This window comes from Molothrus ater (genome assembly GCF_012460135.2).
Source record: "Molothrus ater isolate BHLD 08-10-18 breed brown headed cowbird chromosome Z unlocalized genomic scaffold, BPBGC_Mater_1.1 matZ_random_MA35, whole genome shotgun sequence".
In the NCBI taxonomy this organism is placed as follows: Eukaryota; Metazoa; Chordata; class Aves; order Passeriformes; family Icteridae; genus Molothrus; species Molothrus ater.
Genome location: NW_023416471.2, coordinates 168,742 through 183,437, shown reverse-complemented (window position 1 = coordinate 183,437; position 14,696 = coordinate 168,742). Strand labels below are relative to the sequence as shown.

Here is a 14,696-nt window from a genome sequence, read left to right as displayed (position 1 = left end):
AGACACTGGAACATGCTGTTCAGGGAGGTTGTGGATGTTGCATCACTGTAATTGCTGAAGGCCAGGTTGGATGGAGCTTTGAGCAACCTGGTCTAGTGAAGTATGTCCATGCCCAGAACAGGGGGAGAGGACTAATTGATCTTTAAATGTCTCACCCAACTGAATCAATTCTGTGATTCTCCAATTCATAGAATTCTGTGTTTTGCTCCATTATCTGCACAGTAGGCATATGTTATTGTCCAAGTATGTCACAGAAATAAGATAGCCATGGAACACCTCACTGGAAGATCTATCTCTTTCCATCATATTCCAGTGAGAAGCTGATCTGTCAGAAAGGAAAATCTTTTCTCCAGAAGTTTCTCTCTTGGCTTTCTGAGTCTGTAAAATATACTCTAGGTCTGTTTTCCTGCACCTTTGCTGTAGGTCTGTGTGCACATCTCGTGCAACTGTAATCTCAAATTATTTATAGATGAGTTCTTCTAAAATTAAGCTATGTTTCACACTTGAAAATGATTTTGTGTGCGAGTTGAGTGAGCAACACTGCTTAGCAGAGGCTTCTACTGTGCTAGTGTCAGTTGATGACTTTCATGACTCTGAAGCAAGGGTAGACATTTCAGTCGCTATGCAGTAGAAAACTAACCATATTTACTGGCAAAGGTTCAGGTCTCTTTTTCATCTAAATGGATTCCTGAGGGCTTAAATAATTTTTAAAACATATTGATGGATATTCTTGGCAAGTTTCATAGAAATATAAATAAGTAGCCTTTACTTTCCCTTGTCCTGTAGTGTGATATATTCAGCTCAAAACAGTTTCTAACATTTCTAACTACTAAAGAGGTAGATCAGGACAGAATCTTGATGTTTTGGTAGAGCTTTGATGGAGTTTCAGCTCTTCATAAAGTGCATTATTCCTTTTAATGAAAGAGTTTTTCTATGTATGCTCTTTGAAAATATTGTACACTGAAAACTTTCAAGTAGAGCTTGTGCACTCAGCAGTGCTTTTGTGCTGGCTGTCACATTTTCTGTGTTGTTGTTCACACTTTAATTCTTTCACACTTTAGATTCCTTGTGTGCAGCATTCTGCACAAAGCACATCTCAGTAAGAAAAAGAAAAATAGTGCATTTTTAATTAAAACATTCAGCTAAATTGAGAGGATAAATTGAAGAGTTGTTCCTGTCATTGGTGTGATTAATCCCACTGAAGACAAGAAAGCACAAGGAAAGAATTTGTTCATTGAATTTGAGGAAGATACATGCCCTAACACTTTCTTTAGAAAACAGATGTTGGGTCCAAGAACATAAAAGTGGCTATTTAAGAGATCCCTTTCTAGTCACTGGTAGTCCTACCAGTGCCGGGTATCAACACGGAAATATAGAAGAAAAGTTAGAAACAGAGGAAAAATTACCCTGTGATATATGCATCACCAGCAGCTGAGCAAACCTTTGAGGAGTTTCATCTGCACCATTGGGTTTATGAACATTGACAAGTTGTGGGTTTTTTAATCAGTTGGTCAATGGCATCCAAACATCCTATTGCCTTGAATTCCCAGTTCAGTGTTCTATTGTGTAAAAAGTACTTTCATCTGTTTATTTCACGCCTTATTTCAGACCTAATAAGTGTCGTTACTGAGTTGGTTATTTTTTATGTTACAGTCCTTGTGTTAAAGTAGTAATTAAATTCCTATTTGCCACCTTTACCACCTCATAATTTTGGAGTGTTTTGCATCTTCCCATTTAATTGTCTCTTTTTCCAGCTATTCTCTCCTCATACAGAAGTTACTTTATTCTTCTAATAGCATATGTTGCTTTACTCTGTGTCTTGTCCTGTTCTGAAGTATTTTTTGAGGAAGTGTAATCAAGACAATATACATCCTCTAGCCTCTCAAATAGACAATCTTGAGTAACACTGAAATGTTTTGTCATCTTTCAAAATCTTTTTTCCCCTAGCTTCCTATTGATGTTAATATTTTAACTTCACAAGTACCATATATGATTTCTCAGAAAGCTCTTTTTAAAAATATTCTCTCTGTCTGTAAAAGGAACAGAATTTCAGTGACAGCCAGGTATGTTAAGTAGGTTTGCTTGGAGATCAGCTTGGATATCTCAAGAAACAGAGCTCAGTATATAATCTTTTGAACTATTCAGAGTTTAAGCATATATGTTTCCTCAGATTCATCCCTGTCCAGAACAAGGAATTCAAAATCCATTGAAATATAAACAACCAGATTCTGAATCTCTTTGTGCTATGACATCTTATGGAATTTGTAAATAAGACAAATTAAAATGCTAAGTACACTAAATTACCTGGTATTTGAGTGTAACCCATCATATCTGATTTTCTGTGTCTGAGACAACACTTCACTCTGAGTACAGCCATGAGAAAGCACATCTCATGTTTTTAGTCACAAGTCATCTATTCCACAGTAACAGGATAAACAATTGTAATTTGAATTCCCCATATATATTTCCATTCATATAATGTAATGATGATTGGAATCAATTGTTTCATGTATTAGTCATTGTAATAGAGTCTCCTCAGAACATAATTTTAATATTAACTATTTTTAAAACAGATGTCTGTGGGTTTATGTGTTTATTTTTATTTAATTTTTGTCAATAGCTGCAAGAAGTCATTGTCAGGTAGTAACATGCTATTCAATTGACATTCCTCCAGCAGTCATGGTGATAGTAGAACATACCATTTTCATAAATATGAGGATATCTTGCTAGATATAGGTGAAAGTCTGGTGGATTTCACTGTATATTTAACTATAGGTGGTATTTTGATCTGGTAGAAAGAGGTTTAGTATTTTTAAAGGCCAAAATATTGAAGTTCCATGAACTCAAATGGGTCAAAGTGATCTTTTAATAGTGCTTACAGTTGTAAATAATTTATTTATCTCATATTCACCAGGGCAGACTTTCACTTTTTTCATTGCTTTTTTTAAAATGTAGACAGAGTTTCCCACTCAAGCACCTTTAAGCCCCCTTAAAGCACAAAAAGTATTTGCCAACTGAAGCAAGCCAAACAGTGAGCTGTTTAGAGGTGGTTGGGCTGGTGTCATGATACGCTAGTCCAAGCAGGGGTCGTGATGGTTTGTTAATTGATCTCAGAGTGGAGAAACAACACGGAGGGCATTTCAATATTAATCAAGACAATACACTTTTTATTGAATGCCCACAGCAAATGCGATAGAGGGATTTAGAAAGGAAGAAAGGAGGTGAGAGAGAGAGAGAGAGAATGAGAGACAGGGAGAGAGAGAGGGGAATGGGTATAGCTACCAACGCAGGGACAAAATCCTTGATGGTTTGGACACAGGGAGAATTGTCACATCAGTGAGAAACTCAAAGTCCTGGTTAACTCAGGGATCTGTCATAGTCTTTTGCCGACGGGGGAAACAGATCTTGAAATCACCGTGGGGGAACAGATACAATAAAGAATAAGTCTATTGAAATTGCTGAGGGGGAACAGGTATTGAGAACAGGTACAGACAGTCCATGTTCTCAGCAGTGAGCGAGACCCATTGTTTTCTTGGTCCAGAGAACACATCTGGGCTCACTTCGCTTAGGCCAGCACCACCCCCTCACTGTGTTAGGATTACAGGAGTCCTTGGGAGGGGGCTTCAATCTCCATCCATCACAGTGGTAGTGAAGCAGATGAAGGGTTTTCTCTGAGGGACCACCAAAGTTACCCCTGAAAGTCATTTGGCCAAGAGGTGGGGAAGTTGATGGGTCATGGTCATGAAACAGGCGCAAGCTCCTTGGCAGGCCCTGCTAGAAGCAGTAAACCATGGTGGCACTGTAAACACAGCTGCAATCAATCACTTGGCAAGGCATCCACCTCAACCAGGCCAGAATTCTGAATAGGGTCTTCAGTGGTCCCAGTCTCTGTTCTTGCGAGAGTTGTGAGGCAAAAATGAGGGAAACTTCAGACCATCTCTTTCAGCTGGAGCACAGGTCCAGCCAGCCGTGGCTGAGGAGCCCTCCTTGGAGAAAGACATTGGACTGAGATCTGTCAGAGGTCTGCTGACATTCCTTCCAATACAAATAATGTCATGATACTTCTAAAAGTCATTATTACTGAGAAGTTTAGGTTTTGTACCAATGCCTCAATATAAAAAAATCAATTCTTTATATAATTCTAATGTCTATTTGTAGTATCTTAGTGGAGACAAATAAGGATCTGTGACAAAAAATACATTTTAACATACAGAATTGTAAGACATGTATTTTATTTATGGTGTGGAACTGCATATAGGAACTATGTTTCATTAAGCTAGTAATAAAAAGGAAGGAAAAAACATGCATGTTTAAAGCATCAAAAAGTATTTTTTTCATCTGAAATATAATGCTGGCAGAAATCCATTATTGACAGTATTTATTTCTGGTACTAACAGAAATACCAAAAATGTCTGATTATTTTCATTTTTTAATGTAAAATACAGTGATACATGCAAGAGATCATTGTTCAGATTTTAAAATCATGTGAAATCTATTTGAAAAGTGTATGCTCTGTAAAAGAATGGATTGTAGAAGAGAGATCCATATTAGACTGTGTGAAAGTGTTCTTGGATGTGTGGCCATGACTCACTACCTAATATGTCTGACGTGGGTAAGAAGTTTTGAAGGCAAAGACGCTTAGATTTGGGATGAGGAGCTGAGGTGAAAATAGACAGAATGATAGTAGGAGCACAAGGACTTTTTACAGGAACCAGTACCTGCTCAAATACCCTTTCTTTTCATGGAAGAGGCATTTTTAGTAGTCCCCTGCTGTCATCAGGGTGACCCTTACTGTTGCAGTCTATTATGGGACTTTTTAGTTACCTGTTGCAAACATGGTATTTATTAACAGCAATTTTATAAAATGCAAGTACATGGACCTAAGTACAGATCTGACCTTCCTTTCATTGCAGACAGTTCAACATACTCTATATTTGTGCTGTTTTTCACTTACCCTAGAGATTACTTTTAACTTTTGAGCATAAATTGAAATTCATGGTATCTTGCCAGTGTCTTTACTACATTACCATCAACCATATATTTTAAAGTAATTTGAAGTGAGATCTCTTTAAATTCAAACTACTCAACTTCAAGTCACAGGAATTATAGGAGTAAAGAGTGTTTATGCATTGGCACATTCACTAATCTTCAATAAATTCAGGCTTCAGGCCCCACAAAAGAGTTGTTTTAGCATGAGGTATCAAGAAAATGAGTAGTGGTGCACTGTGTGGCCAGTTACAGACTTCATAGTGATGACTGTTTTTTCACATGGTGAGATCCACCTAGTCCTGTCAGTTAAGTTGATGCTGTATCCAGCTGGAAAATCAGGAATTGGTCATAGCTGAAAATCTAGAGATATGAGAAACAAGAGAAATTCTCATTCAATTCTATAGTTAGTTGCTTCCTTCATGATGTAATCTTAGTTAAACAGAAAATGAGTGCATCCCAGAAAAGTTTATGGGGAGAGTATATGTATGCTTTGAACTAAAGCAATAATAAAACTCCAGAAACTAAAAACAGGTACAAAGATGCTTATTGCTTAAAGCATCTATAACTTCGATCACCCCTAATCAGCCTTAACTCAGAGATTAGAATAGGTACCTGAGCGACTGAAAAGTTGGCACATATCTTTCAGATCAAAAAGACTACTTGAGATTTGTGTCACCACTTGATAATTCTATTCATTCAAGTAGATGGGGAGCCAGGAATTTGCAGAGATAAATGATCTTTAGGAAGCATCAGCCTAGAGCATTGAGTGCCTCCAACTGTTTCATGTGTTGCATTGCTTTTTTTTTTTTTTAATCTGAAGTATAATTGATCCCAAGTTACAAAATTGTTATAGCAATTACATCAAGGACTATATTTTCAATATATATAAAGAGAGATTATGGGTATCTTTTTGATTTTAAGAAATACCAAATAGTTACACTTCTGATTTGTATAATACCTGAATATAAGAAACAGAAGAGAATATATGTTTTTATACTCTTAAATTCTAAGAGGGTCTTCATTGCGTCTTATTCCTTCATTACATACTTATTTCTGCACAGAAATGCTTAAGATATAGTGCCCTTTTCATATTTACCTGCTTACTAATTGAATTTTCTGCTATGAGCATCCTATTCCTGGAAGATTGAAATTCAGCTGGAATGATAGTGGTACCCTGTAGTACCAGATGCATCAGTTTTGACTGCTCTTTGGCTAGAAACACTAATGTTAGATGGATGATTGCACGAGACTAAAGTACCAACTTCTCAAGAGACAGCTACTTTTAGCACTGGATCTCACCATGTGAAAAAACAGTCATCACTATGAAGTCTGTAACTGGCCACACAGTGCACCACTACTCATTTTCTTGATACCTCATGCTAAAACAACTATTTTAGCACTGTGAAGTGCTAAAAGTGTTCCGATTTCTTTCTCCAGCAACTTTTCCATAAATAAACATTTATTTTCTAGAATGGAGTCTCTCATTTCTTTTGTCTTAGAGTTGCAGTTTATTAGAGTTTATTAGAAAACTGCTTAGCATGTTATGTCTAAAAAATGGCGTTTATGAAGACAATAAAAAATTATATATGCATGTGTCATTTGTAGATGTACCCATTCCCAATTGCATTCACCCCTTAAATATGCTTTTGACTGTCCTGTTTTTACAGCCAAGTGAAATTCTCCCTATGGTGTCTTTGGAGAAGCAGTTACTCAGCTCAGAACTGTTTTCTGCTTGCAGGGTCCTTCAGCTTTCAAAAACTAAACTTCAGTATAATGCAAACAAACAAACCAAATTTTTAAAAAGCCAACAGCAACAGAACAAAGAAAATCAAAGAACCCACCAAAAATGCCAAATTAGCTTTCACATGCGTACCTATCTATGATTCAAAGCTATGGTTTTGGCAAAGAATGAAACTGAAAAGGCCAGTTTCAATGGGATGGTTAATTTAAATGTTGCATATTAACTGTTGCTTTTAACATACTTTAAGCTTTGATTAAAGGCATAGTTTTGCTGTCCTGTCTCATACTGGAGGAGGTGGGACATTCCTTCTACTACATCATTAGTGCCTTTATAGCACTCTGGATGTATAATTTTAAGTTTCAGCCTTATTGAAATCCCATTTAAAACAAGGCTAACTCTGGTCTGGTGAGGCTTTTCTCACTTGATCTTTTTCCTAGACTGTGGTAGATTCACAGCAATTCACAGTCTATAACTAAGAGTACAGTGCCACACTGCAATGTTTTACATTTGTGTGGTAATGCTAAGTCATACTTACTTCCCTTACTTGCAGTCACACAATTCCACAGTCCAGTCAGTACAGCTGTGTGCTTTGCTGTTTGTCCAAGTTAAAAGAATGACCAGGTTTAAGAATCTAAGTGACCTTTTTCATTTTCATTAAGTTCTAGTGTACTTTCTATTGAATCAGACCTGGGAGAAGTGTCTTGCCAGCAATAGCTGGCACTATTTTGATGACGTTCTAATTTTAAAGGTTAGAGATGTAGAACAGTGTTGGTGACAGACTTTGAGGGTACTAACATGAGCTATGTGCTGGAATCCAGCTATGTTTCCATTTGTGTCTTTGAAAACTCTCTGGTGCTTTTAAAGCCATAAGCAGACTTCTTGGTACTGGCTCAGGAAAACTGTCCTGTAGCCTCAGTTAGACCACTGAATGTTTGAGTACAAAACAAAGCCTTTTAAAAATCAGTAGCATTAAGGTTTTGCTTATCTGGAGACTGCCTTTAACAACAGGTAGTTTTATGTGTTTAATCACAAGGAAGTAAACCGAGCTTCTCTTTTACTGACGTCTGAAAGTTACATTCTTAACTTAGGTGTATCATTTCCATTTGCTTTATATTTAGATAAGCAATCTATGAAGTGACCACCAGACCAATCAAATATTCAACATAGGGCTCACTTGATCACATGAACTGGATACCACAACAGGTCAGATTTTTTATAGCAAGAGACTGTTCCCTGATCCAGCTGAGGAGGTTAACTACAGTCTTCTAGCTTCTGCAGACATGATGTTGTGTTGGAATTAAAGCCTGAACTAAGTCTCTTAGTTGGCCAGGTTTTTTCCAGCACTGTGCTAAGGTTTCCCTTTACCTCTAGGAGGAATAAAGGTGCACCAGAACAGTGTCATTATGATCTCAGTTTAGAGAAAAGGAGACTTTCACCTTTTCATAGTGTAAAATGAACGCATAGTAGATAAAATAAGTTCACAGAATTTATTCACGTGAAGTTGTATGAGTTTGTTAATGCACTTTTTCTTTCTTTCCAGCTATTGGCTGACAAACAAGGTGCACATTAAACGACCCAGCACTGGTCTTCTCATGTATACACTTGCCACCAGATTTTGTGATGAAATTCACCTGTATGGATTTTGGCCATTCCCAAAGGATTTGCTTGGAAAACCAGTCAAGTATCACTACTATGATGATCTGAAGTATCGGTACTTTTCTAATGCCAGTCCTCATAGGATGCCATTAGAGTTTAAAACATTGTATGTGTTACATAATAGAGGAGCACTTAAATTGACAACAGGGAAATGCATACAGCAATATAGCACTAGTATTGTACAATAAATACAGAATACACACCTCATCATAAAGATCATAAAGATCATGTGAAATGGCAATGGGACCACAGTGGGGATTTGTTTCGATACTCACTAAGTCATTGGAAGAACATGTTATATCAGAAGTACATAACCAGCTATTATACCTGTAAAGTGCTATATATAACTAAGCTATCCTGACTGCAAGGGTTCAAGTGCCACTTTCACTAAAAAGAAAGCTTGAATGTATGCTCAGTAGTGTTTACAGGATGCAGTGACACATTCATCATGAATTAAAGAAGAAAAAGAGCCTGCCAATTTGCAGCTGTGGTCAGACAGCCCACACAAGAATACCCAGTGATGGAATATTTACTTGAGTAAATAAATCAGGCTTCGGCAGAAAATATCATGATGGATTTGATCAGAGAAAGTGAAGTCTGTAAGATCAAAAAAATCAGTAAATGCCTTCAATCAGAGAACTGTTTCTGATATTGTATTATAACCTCAGCTTTTGTTGCTGTTTTTATTGCGGTTGGTTGGCTTTTGTTGCTTTTAAGTTTTGGAGCCCTTACCAGATTTCAAGGATGTTATGAGTAATTACATTTTTTATCTTATGGAATTGTCTTAAGGAATAAAGATTTGTAAGCATAGGAGGGTGGAGTGGAACATCAAATATTTTACCAAGTGTTATTGTGTTGCATCCTGCTGTCACACAGTCCTCAACATCCCAATTGTTTTTCTAGATACTGTTGTCAGTACCCATTATATGAAACCACACAGATGCCATTTTGATCTGACTTATAAGTTTTTCTCTCCTGTACAGATTTGAAGACATTCAAGAGGGTACCCTTGTTTTCAGTGCCAAAGATTACTTTTATACACATTTTTCCCTTATCTTGGAGAAATTGTGTGGATTTATGTTTCTTTGCTGCTTAAAGGAACATATTCTTTGTTATTTATATTTTTTAACCATCTCAAATCAAAAGTCTTTTATAGACTTCACATATAGAATTCTTCAGAAAAACTGCAGGAGTAAAGAAATTATTTGATGTATTCAAATACATATGTGTGTGTGAGTATATATATATGTATATATATATGTGTGTGTATATATATATATATACATATATGTATGTATATAGTTTTATTCTTGGTGGAAGGAAAAAGTCTAAAGAAACTCAGGTGACAGTGGAACTAAAGGGAAAAAAACCCACCTATCCAATTAATGGGAAAAGATGTAGATCATACAGTTCTTTTAAACTTCTAATGCTATTAAATGATCTCTTTATTTAATATACCTCTTGTATAATTTAGATGTTCTGATGTGTAACTGACTGAAATAGCACATTATCTCACAGCTGGTTTTTTGATCATCAGTCTTGTTTATCCAAAATCACAAGAGTTCTTTCACTTCCTTCTTTCCAAAAAAAGAAAACAAGAAATTACAGGAGTATAGGAGAGGGTGTAGTGTCAGTATGGCATACATTAAGAAACAAAACTTGTTATCCTATCATGTATTTTAGTGCTAAAGGAGCACATACATAGGTAACATTATGGTTTCATATCTTTCCTGTTATGCTTGGTTAAGGAGTAGGAATGCAGGTATAATGTATGGATATTTTCTTGTTATATTTTCAGAGCTACATTAGGTCCTGATCTCCAAATATGATATTCAGCATATCTACTGAATTTTTAATTAGTTTGAGCAATTTTATATGTTTTACCAATCTCACAGACATTTATTAGCTGAAAATGCTCTTTATTACCCATTTTCTTAAGTTCATGTATTTATGCATGATTGGAGATCTGGGATTATTGGTAGCTAAATCAGTGCCTTGCAGTCAAATATTACAGGAAGTAGAAAGTCAGTTTTGTTATATATAAGATACAGTAACATCTTTCCCTATTCACCAGACTCTTGTACTTAGGACAGTTTACTCTGGCCACATGCTAATGTGCAATAAGTGGTCCTAACATGAAACTCACTGAAACCAAGGCATCATGAGGAAGTAAACAGCCATGCAGACTGGAATGTGTTTAATTTGATGTTTATAAACCAGAGGGTGCTATTTGTTCACTATGTACACCTTCATTTTGATACATGGTTATTTCTTCAGTTAAGGTAAGCATATTCTTGTTCTTGCTGTTAAGGTTTTGCTACTGTTGATCTTCTAAAGCATATTTCATATACATTGACAAAATTGCTATTGAAATAAAGAATTCACAGATTGCTAGTCTCTCAGAGGCTCAGAGAAACATCTGCTCAACTTTATCTTCTGGGAGTGTCTTTTCTTCTCTCTAGTGTCAGGCCATTGACAAACCTCATGCTCAAGTAGTCTAAAATATTAACTGACAGGTAATTTTGTTCACCTGTGGAAGGTTTGAGTATGCCAATTGATTATGTGTACCCATTATGACAGCAAAATGGGTACTCTCGCATTCCTTGGCAGTAAAAAAAAATGCTTGTGCAAATGAATACATGAAAAGAGTATCATGTAAATAGAAAGATAGGTGAGAGAATTTGCATTTAAAAGTCAGCAGAGAAATTAAACCTTGGCCTAAGCCTTGGTTTTGCATGCATCACATTTGATTTTCTGCAAGTGAAGCTAACTTTAGTACGAAAGCCATGCAGTCCAGATTTTTACCCTATCACTAAATTTCTCTGACTTGGTTTGGCACAAGACATGACAGTAGTACCTGCTTCAAAGACAAGAGAGTTTTCCCATACCTCCTCAAAACTGGGCCTTAACCTCATGTTCTGCAGGCTTTCTACCTTCAGTACTACACTCTTGTACACTGTGAGCCATAAGCTCAGGGCACTCAGCTGTCATCCACACTCATCCTTCTCACAGCACTCTCCCTTTAAACCAGCACCTAGGTGTGTCTCCTTTCCAAAACCATGGGACTCCACACCAGTACACCTCTTCTCTCACCTGCCTCACTTTATCCTGAGCTGAGGTGTGATGACTGAGGGGTGGGTCTCAAACTATTCTCTGAGGTAGTTGTCGTCTGACTGTGTTGGTTTTTACAAAAACTAGGGGTCATTTTACGCTTGTTTTTGTATAAGACCTGTGTCCATGTGGAGCCCAAAGATTCTGGATGGCTCTTTGGTGTGTGGTTTGATGTTTCAAAAACAAATTGTTTTGAGATGGTTTGTGACCACCAGTTACTGTTTAGTCTAAGGTGACCTGAGGTGAGACATGCCCAGGACTTTCCTTGTTGTTTACATTCTACAGCTGGGAAGCTGTAGCAATGGATTCATTGCAGACACCCTTCTTATCTTTCCCTTATATTTCCTGGGGTCTTGGAGCATTTCTGTTAAGGCACCCCAGAAGCTAAATGGAAAAACAGATTACTTCCCTAAAGGTGACCCAGGACATTGCAGCAAAGTCTTAACTGCTCTTTAGAGACTTTGAGGTGGAATGGATTTCACTTTGCAGTCCTTTACTGGTTAGCAGTCAACAGCTTAAGCCTTCATTGCTGCCTTGGGTGATTTATGTTGTTTTATCTATATTCACACCTCTGCTGCCATCAGCGCGGAGCAGATAATCAATTTATATTATAATTAACCACTTTTATAATCCAATACTATCAATAATTAAAACAAAGTAGTAGGATAAAAAGAAAGATCCCTCATGTATCTGCCCTGGTGAGGAACAACTGAAATGCCAATCAGTTGGGTTCAGAGTGTTCCTCAAATTTATCCTCTCATCAGCTATATCAGTTTCCTGCTGTAGTTCCTAAATGTACATTAAAAATAAGAACTGGAAATTAAATCAAAACAGCAGACTGCATCTGTTTTTCCAAAGGTTATGGCAGGTTTGCATTAAACAACTTGATTTCATTCAGATAAATTGATTGTAAATTGTTTGTTAAGATACATGTTAATGTTTCTGTGACAGTCCTTCATATTTCATACAAATAATAGATAAGTGTTTGATTGTTAACTTTCCAGCTTTGGGACAGTTCTCTTCCACAGCTCTGAGCCACTCTCCCGATATAAGATCTACTGAACCTTTCAAATCTGAGTCTGATGTGTAGTAATGACTATCATTCTTTTGTTAGACAATATAAGCAACATGTTTGAGGTCAGTACTTTTTCTCTAATTGCAATTTGAAGAAAAACAGGTGCAGGTTCAGTACCTTTTTAAGTGATTGATCTAGCAAAGTGCTAAGCACTCTTTGCAGTGACTTTCCTGGGAGAGACATGTCCAGGATTTACATGGGGATCTAGATTAGCATATTTCGGGATAGAACTCTGAAATTGCACATTATTTATTTTTAAGAGCACTGTTACTTTGTGCAAGGAAAAGCACAATTGTTATAAATGTAGATAAAGGAGAGTACTATTGCTACTGAGTGTATGTCATAAAATTTTTGTGGTTTAAAGTATTGATACATATTCTTTCAGAATTGCCATGTTTGACACTGTTATTTCTTATTTCAAGTATAGCTATGGGGATTGTTTTTTATTTGTATAACTGAAAAATAAAAAAGTTCCTTTCATGTTTTCTGCTATATTCTGTTCCATATTTCTTTGTTACACAGTTATGGTAATTTAATCAATCTTGTGCTAATTGTAAGAATCTATGGAAGAAGAATGTCTGCTCCTTCAGGTGTCTGATCAGGGACTTTCTCAACACAAAAGGGGATATTAAGAAAAGAAGGAAGCCATAAAAAGGAACAGAGAGACACAAACTTGTCTGACCAATAAGGGAGGCAGAGATAAGAACTAAAACTGATGAGTCACACAAAATTGTAAGGGTCAAGTGTAGGATTTTTTATTCCAGTATGATTTTCTGATCAAGGACCTTGTCAAATGGGATTCTAAGGAGAAGGGGGAACCAAAGTATGTGGAGACCCAAACCTGACAGGAAATCATAATGGAGACAACAAGAAGAAGCCAACCTCATCAGTCACACTGAACAGCTATCAATAAACTGTGGGCAAATGGTACTTTGCTACTGATAAGAATGCAGTCCTGGGGGTTCAGAATGTTGGAGGGGAGTTGATCGGTCTTTATAAATTGGGCAGTGTTTAGGGGAGGAAGAAAAGAAAGAGGAACAGACAGAAAAGGGGCCAGTCGCTTGTAAACCATGGCAGGTCAGTATGCTTGTCTGGCAGACTCCTAAGGCTGATTGGCCCAGTCTATCTTAAGTCCATTAAATCTTCTCTTACCTCCTTCTCTGTGTCATCTCACTGTCTGTCCTATGTATGTGCATGCTGGAAGGACTCAGTGCCAGATAGTGGGGGACTGTTGTGAGAGAATTGGGTGCCAGCTGCTGGAGTGCTGATGAGGGATGTAGATTCCCCTGGCTTGTGGTGTTAGTTGCTGGAGTGAGTGGTGGGAGTCTCAGTCACTCTTTACAACTACTGGAATGAAGGGCTTTATGCCAGGCGGGCTTGCATTGGATATTAGGGAAAATTTCTTCACTGAAAAGGTAGTTAGGCATTTAAACAGCCTGCCCAGGGATATGGTGGAGTCAGACCTGAGGGACGTGCTGTAGTGGTGGATTTGGCAGTGCTGAGTTAACAGTTTTCCTCAGTGATTTTAGACATCTTTTCCAACCTTAATGGTTCTGTGATTCAGTGTCAGCACTGTAGCAAGTAGTGTTGACTAACCTCCTTTAGGGGGAAGGGAATGCTGGGTGTTAACAAAACCAGCTGCTTGGCAGGCTCTGCATGAGTGAGGCAAATGATCACCGCTGGTTGCTGCAATAGAACCACAGGTCACATTCTATCTGTGTGGTGCCAGCTGCTGAGATGAAATATCTGTGTTCTCCCTAAACCTGGTGTTGATAGGGTGCATGTAGCCATCACCAGCCAGCTTCCATCTGGACCAGCCAGCAGGCTGAGGACACATGGGTGTGATGAGGGGGTCTGGGATTGGGGCAGGGGCGCCAGGCAAGCAGAGGTGTCCCCATGAACATGCGTATGTTCATGAGCCTGGAGAGTGTTCCCGGCGTGTTGCACTTGGGACCTTCTGCCTGCCAGCCCAGGAGGAAGAGCAGGGAGCTGTGGGGTATTGTGCAGTGCCAGCGTGAGTGACCAGCTATGTTGGTGTCCTCTGGGTGTCATGAGAATATGTCCTCAGCTTCACTCCTGTGTGTGCTTGAAAATGGAAAAAACACTGCCCTCAGTCTGGACACA

At 37.8% G+C, this 14,696-nt stretch overlaps 1 protein-coding gene across 2 annotated transcripts in view; it reads left to right on the top strand.

The window, feature by feature from the left end:
- The window catches only part of ST8SIA4 (ST8 alpha-N-acetyl-neuraminide alpha-2,8-sialyltransferase 4), a 58,956-nt gene extending 45,892 nt beyond the window's left edge, over positions 1-13,064 (top strand). For both annotated transcript variants that reach the window (XM_036403066.2, XM_036403065.2), the window contains one exon: positions 8,271-13,064. In XM_036403066.2, coding sequence (XP_036258959.1) covers positions 8,271-8,574 — 304 coding nt within the window. In that variant the 3' untranslated portion in view covers positions 8,575-13,064. The remainder of the gene's footprint in view (positions 1-8,270) is intronic.
- The last annotated feature ends 1,632 nt before the right edge of the window (positions 13,065-14,696 follow it).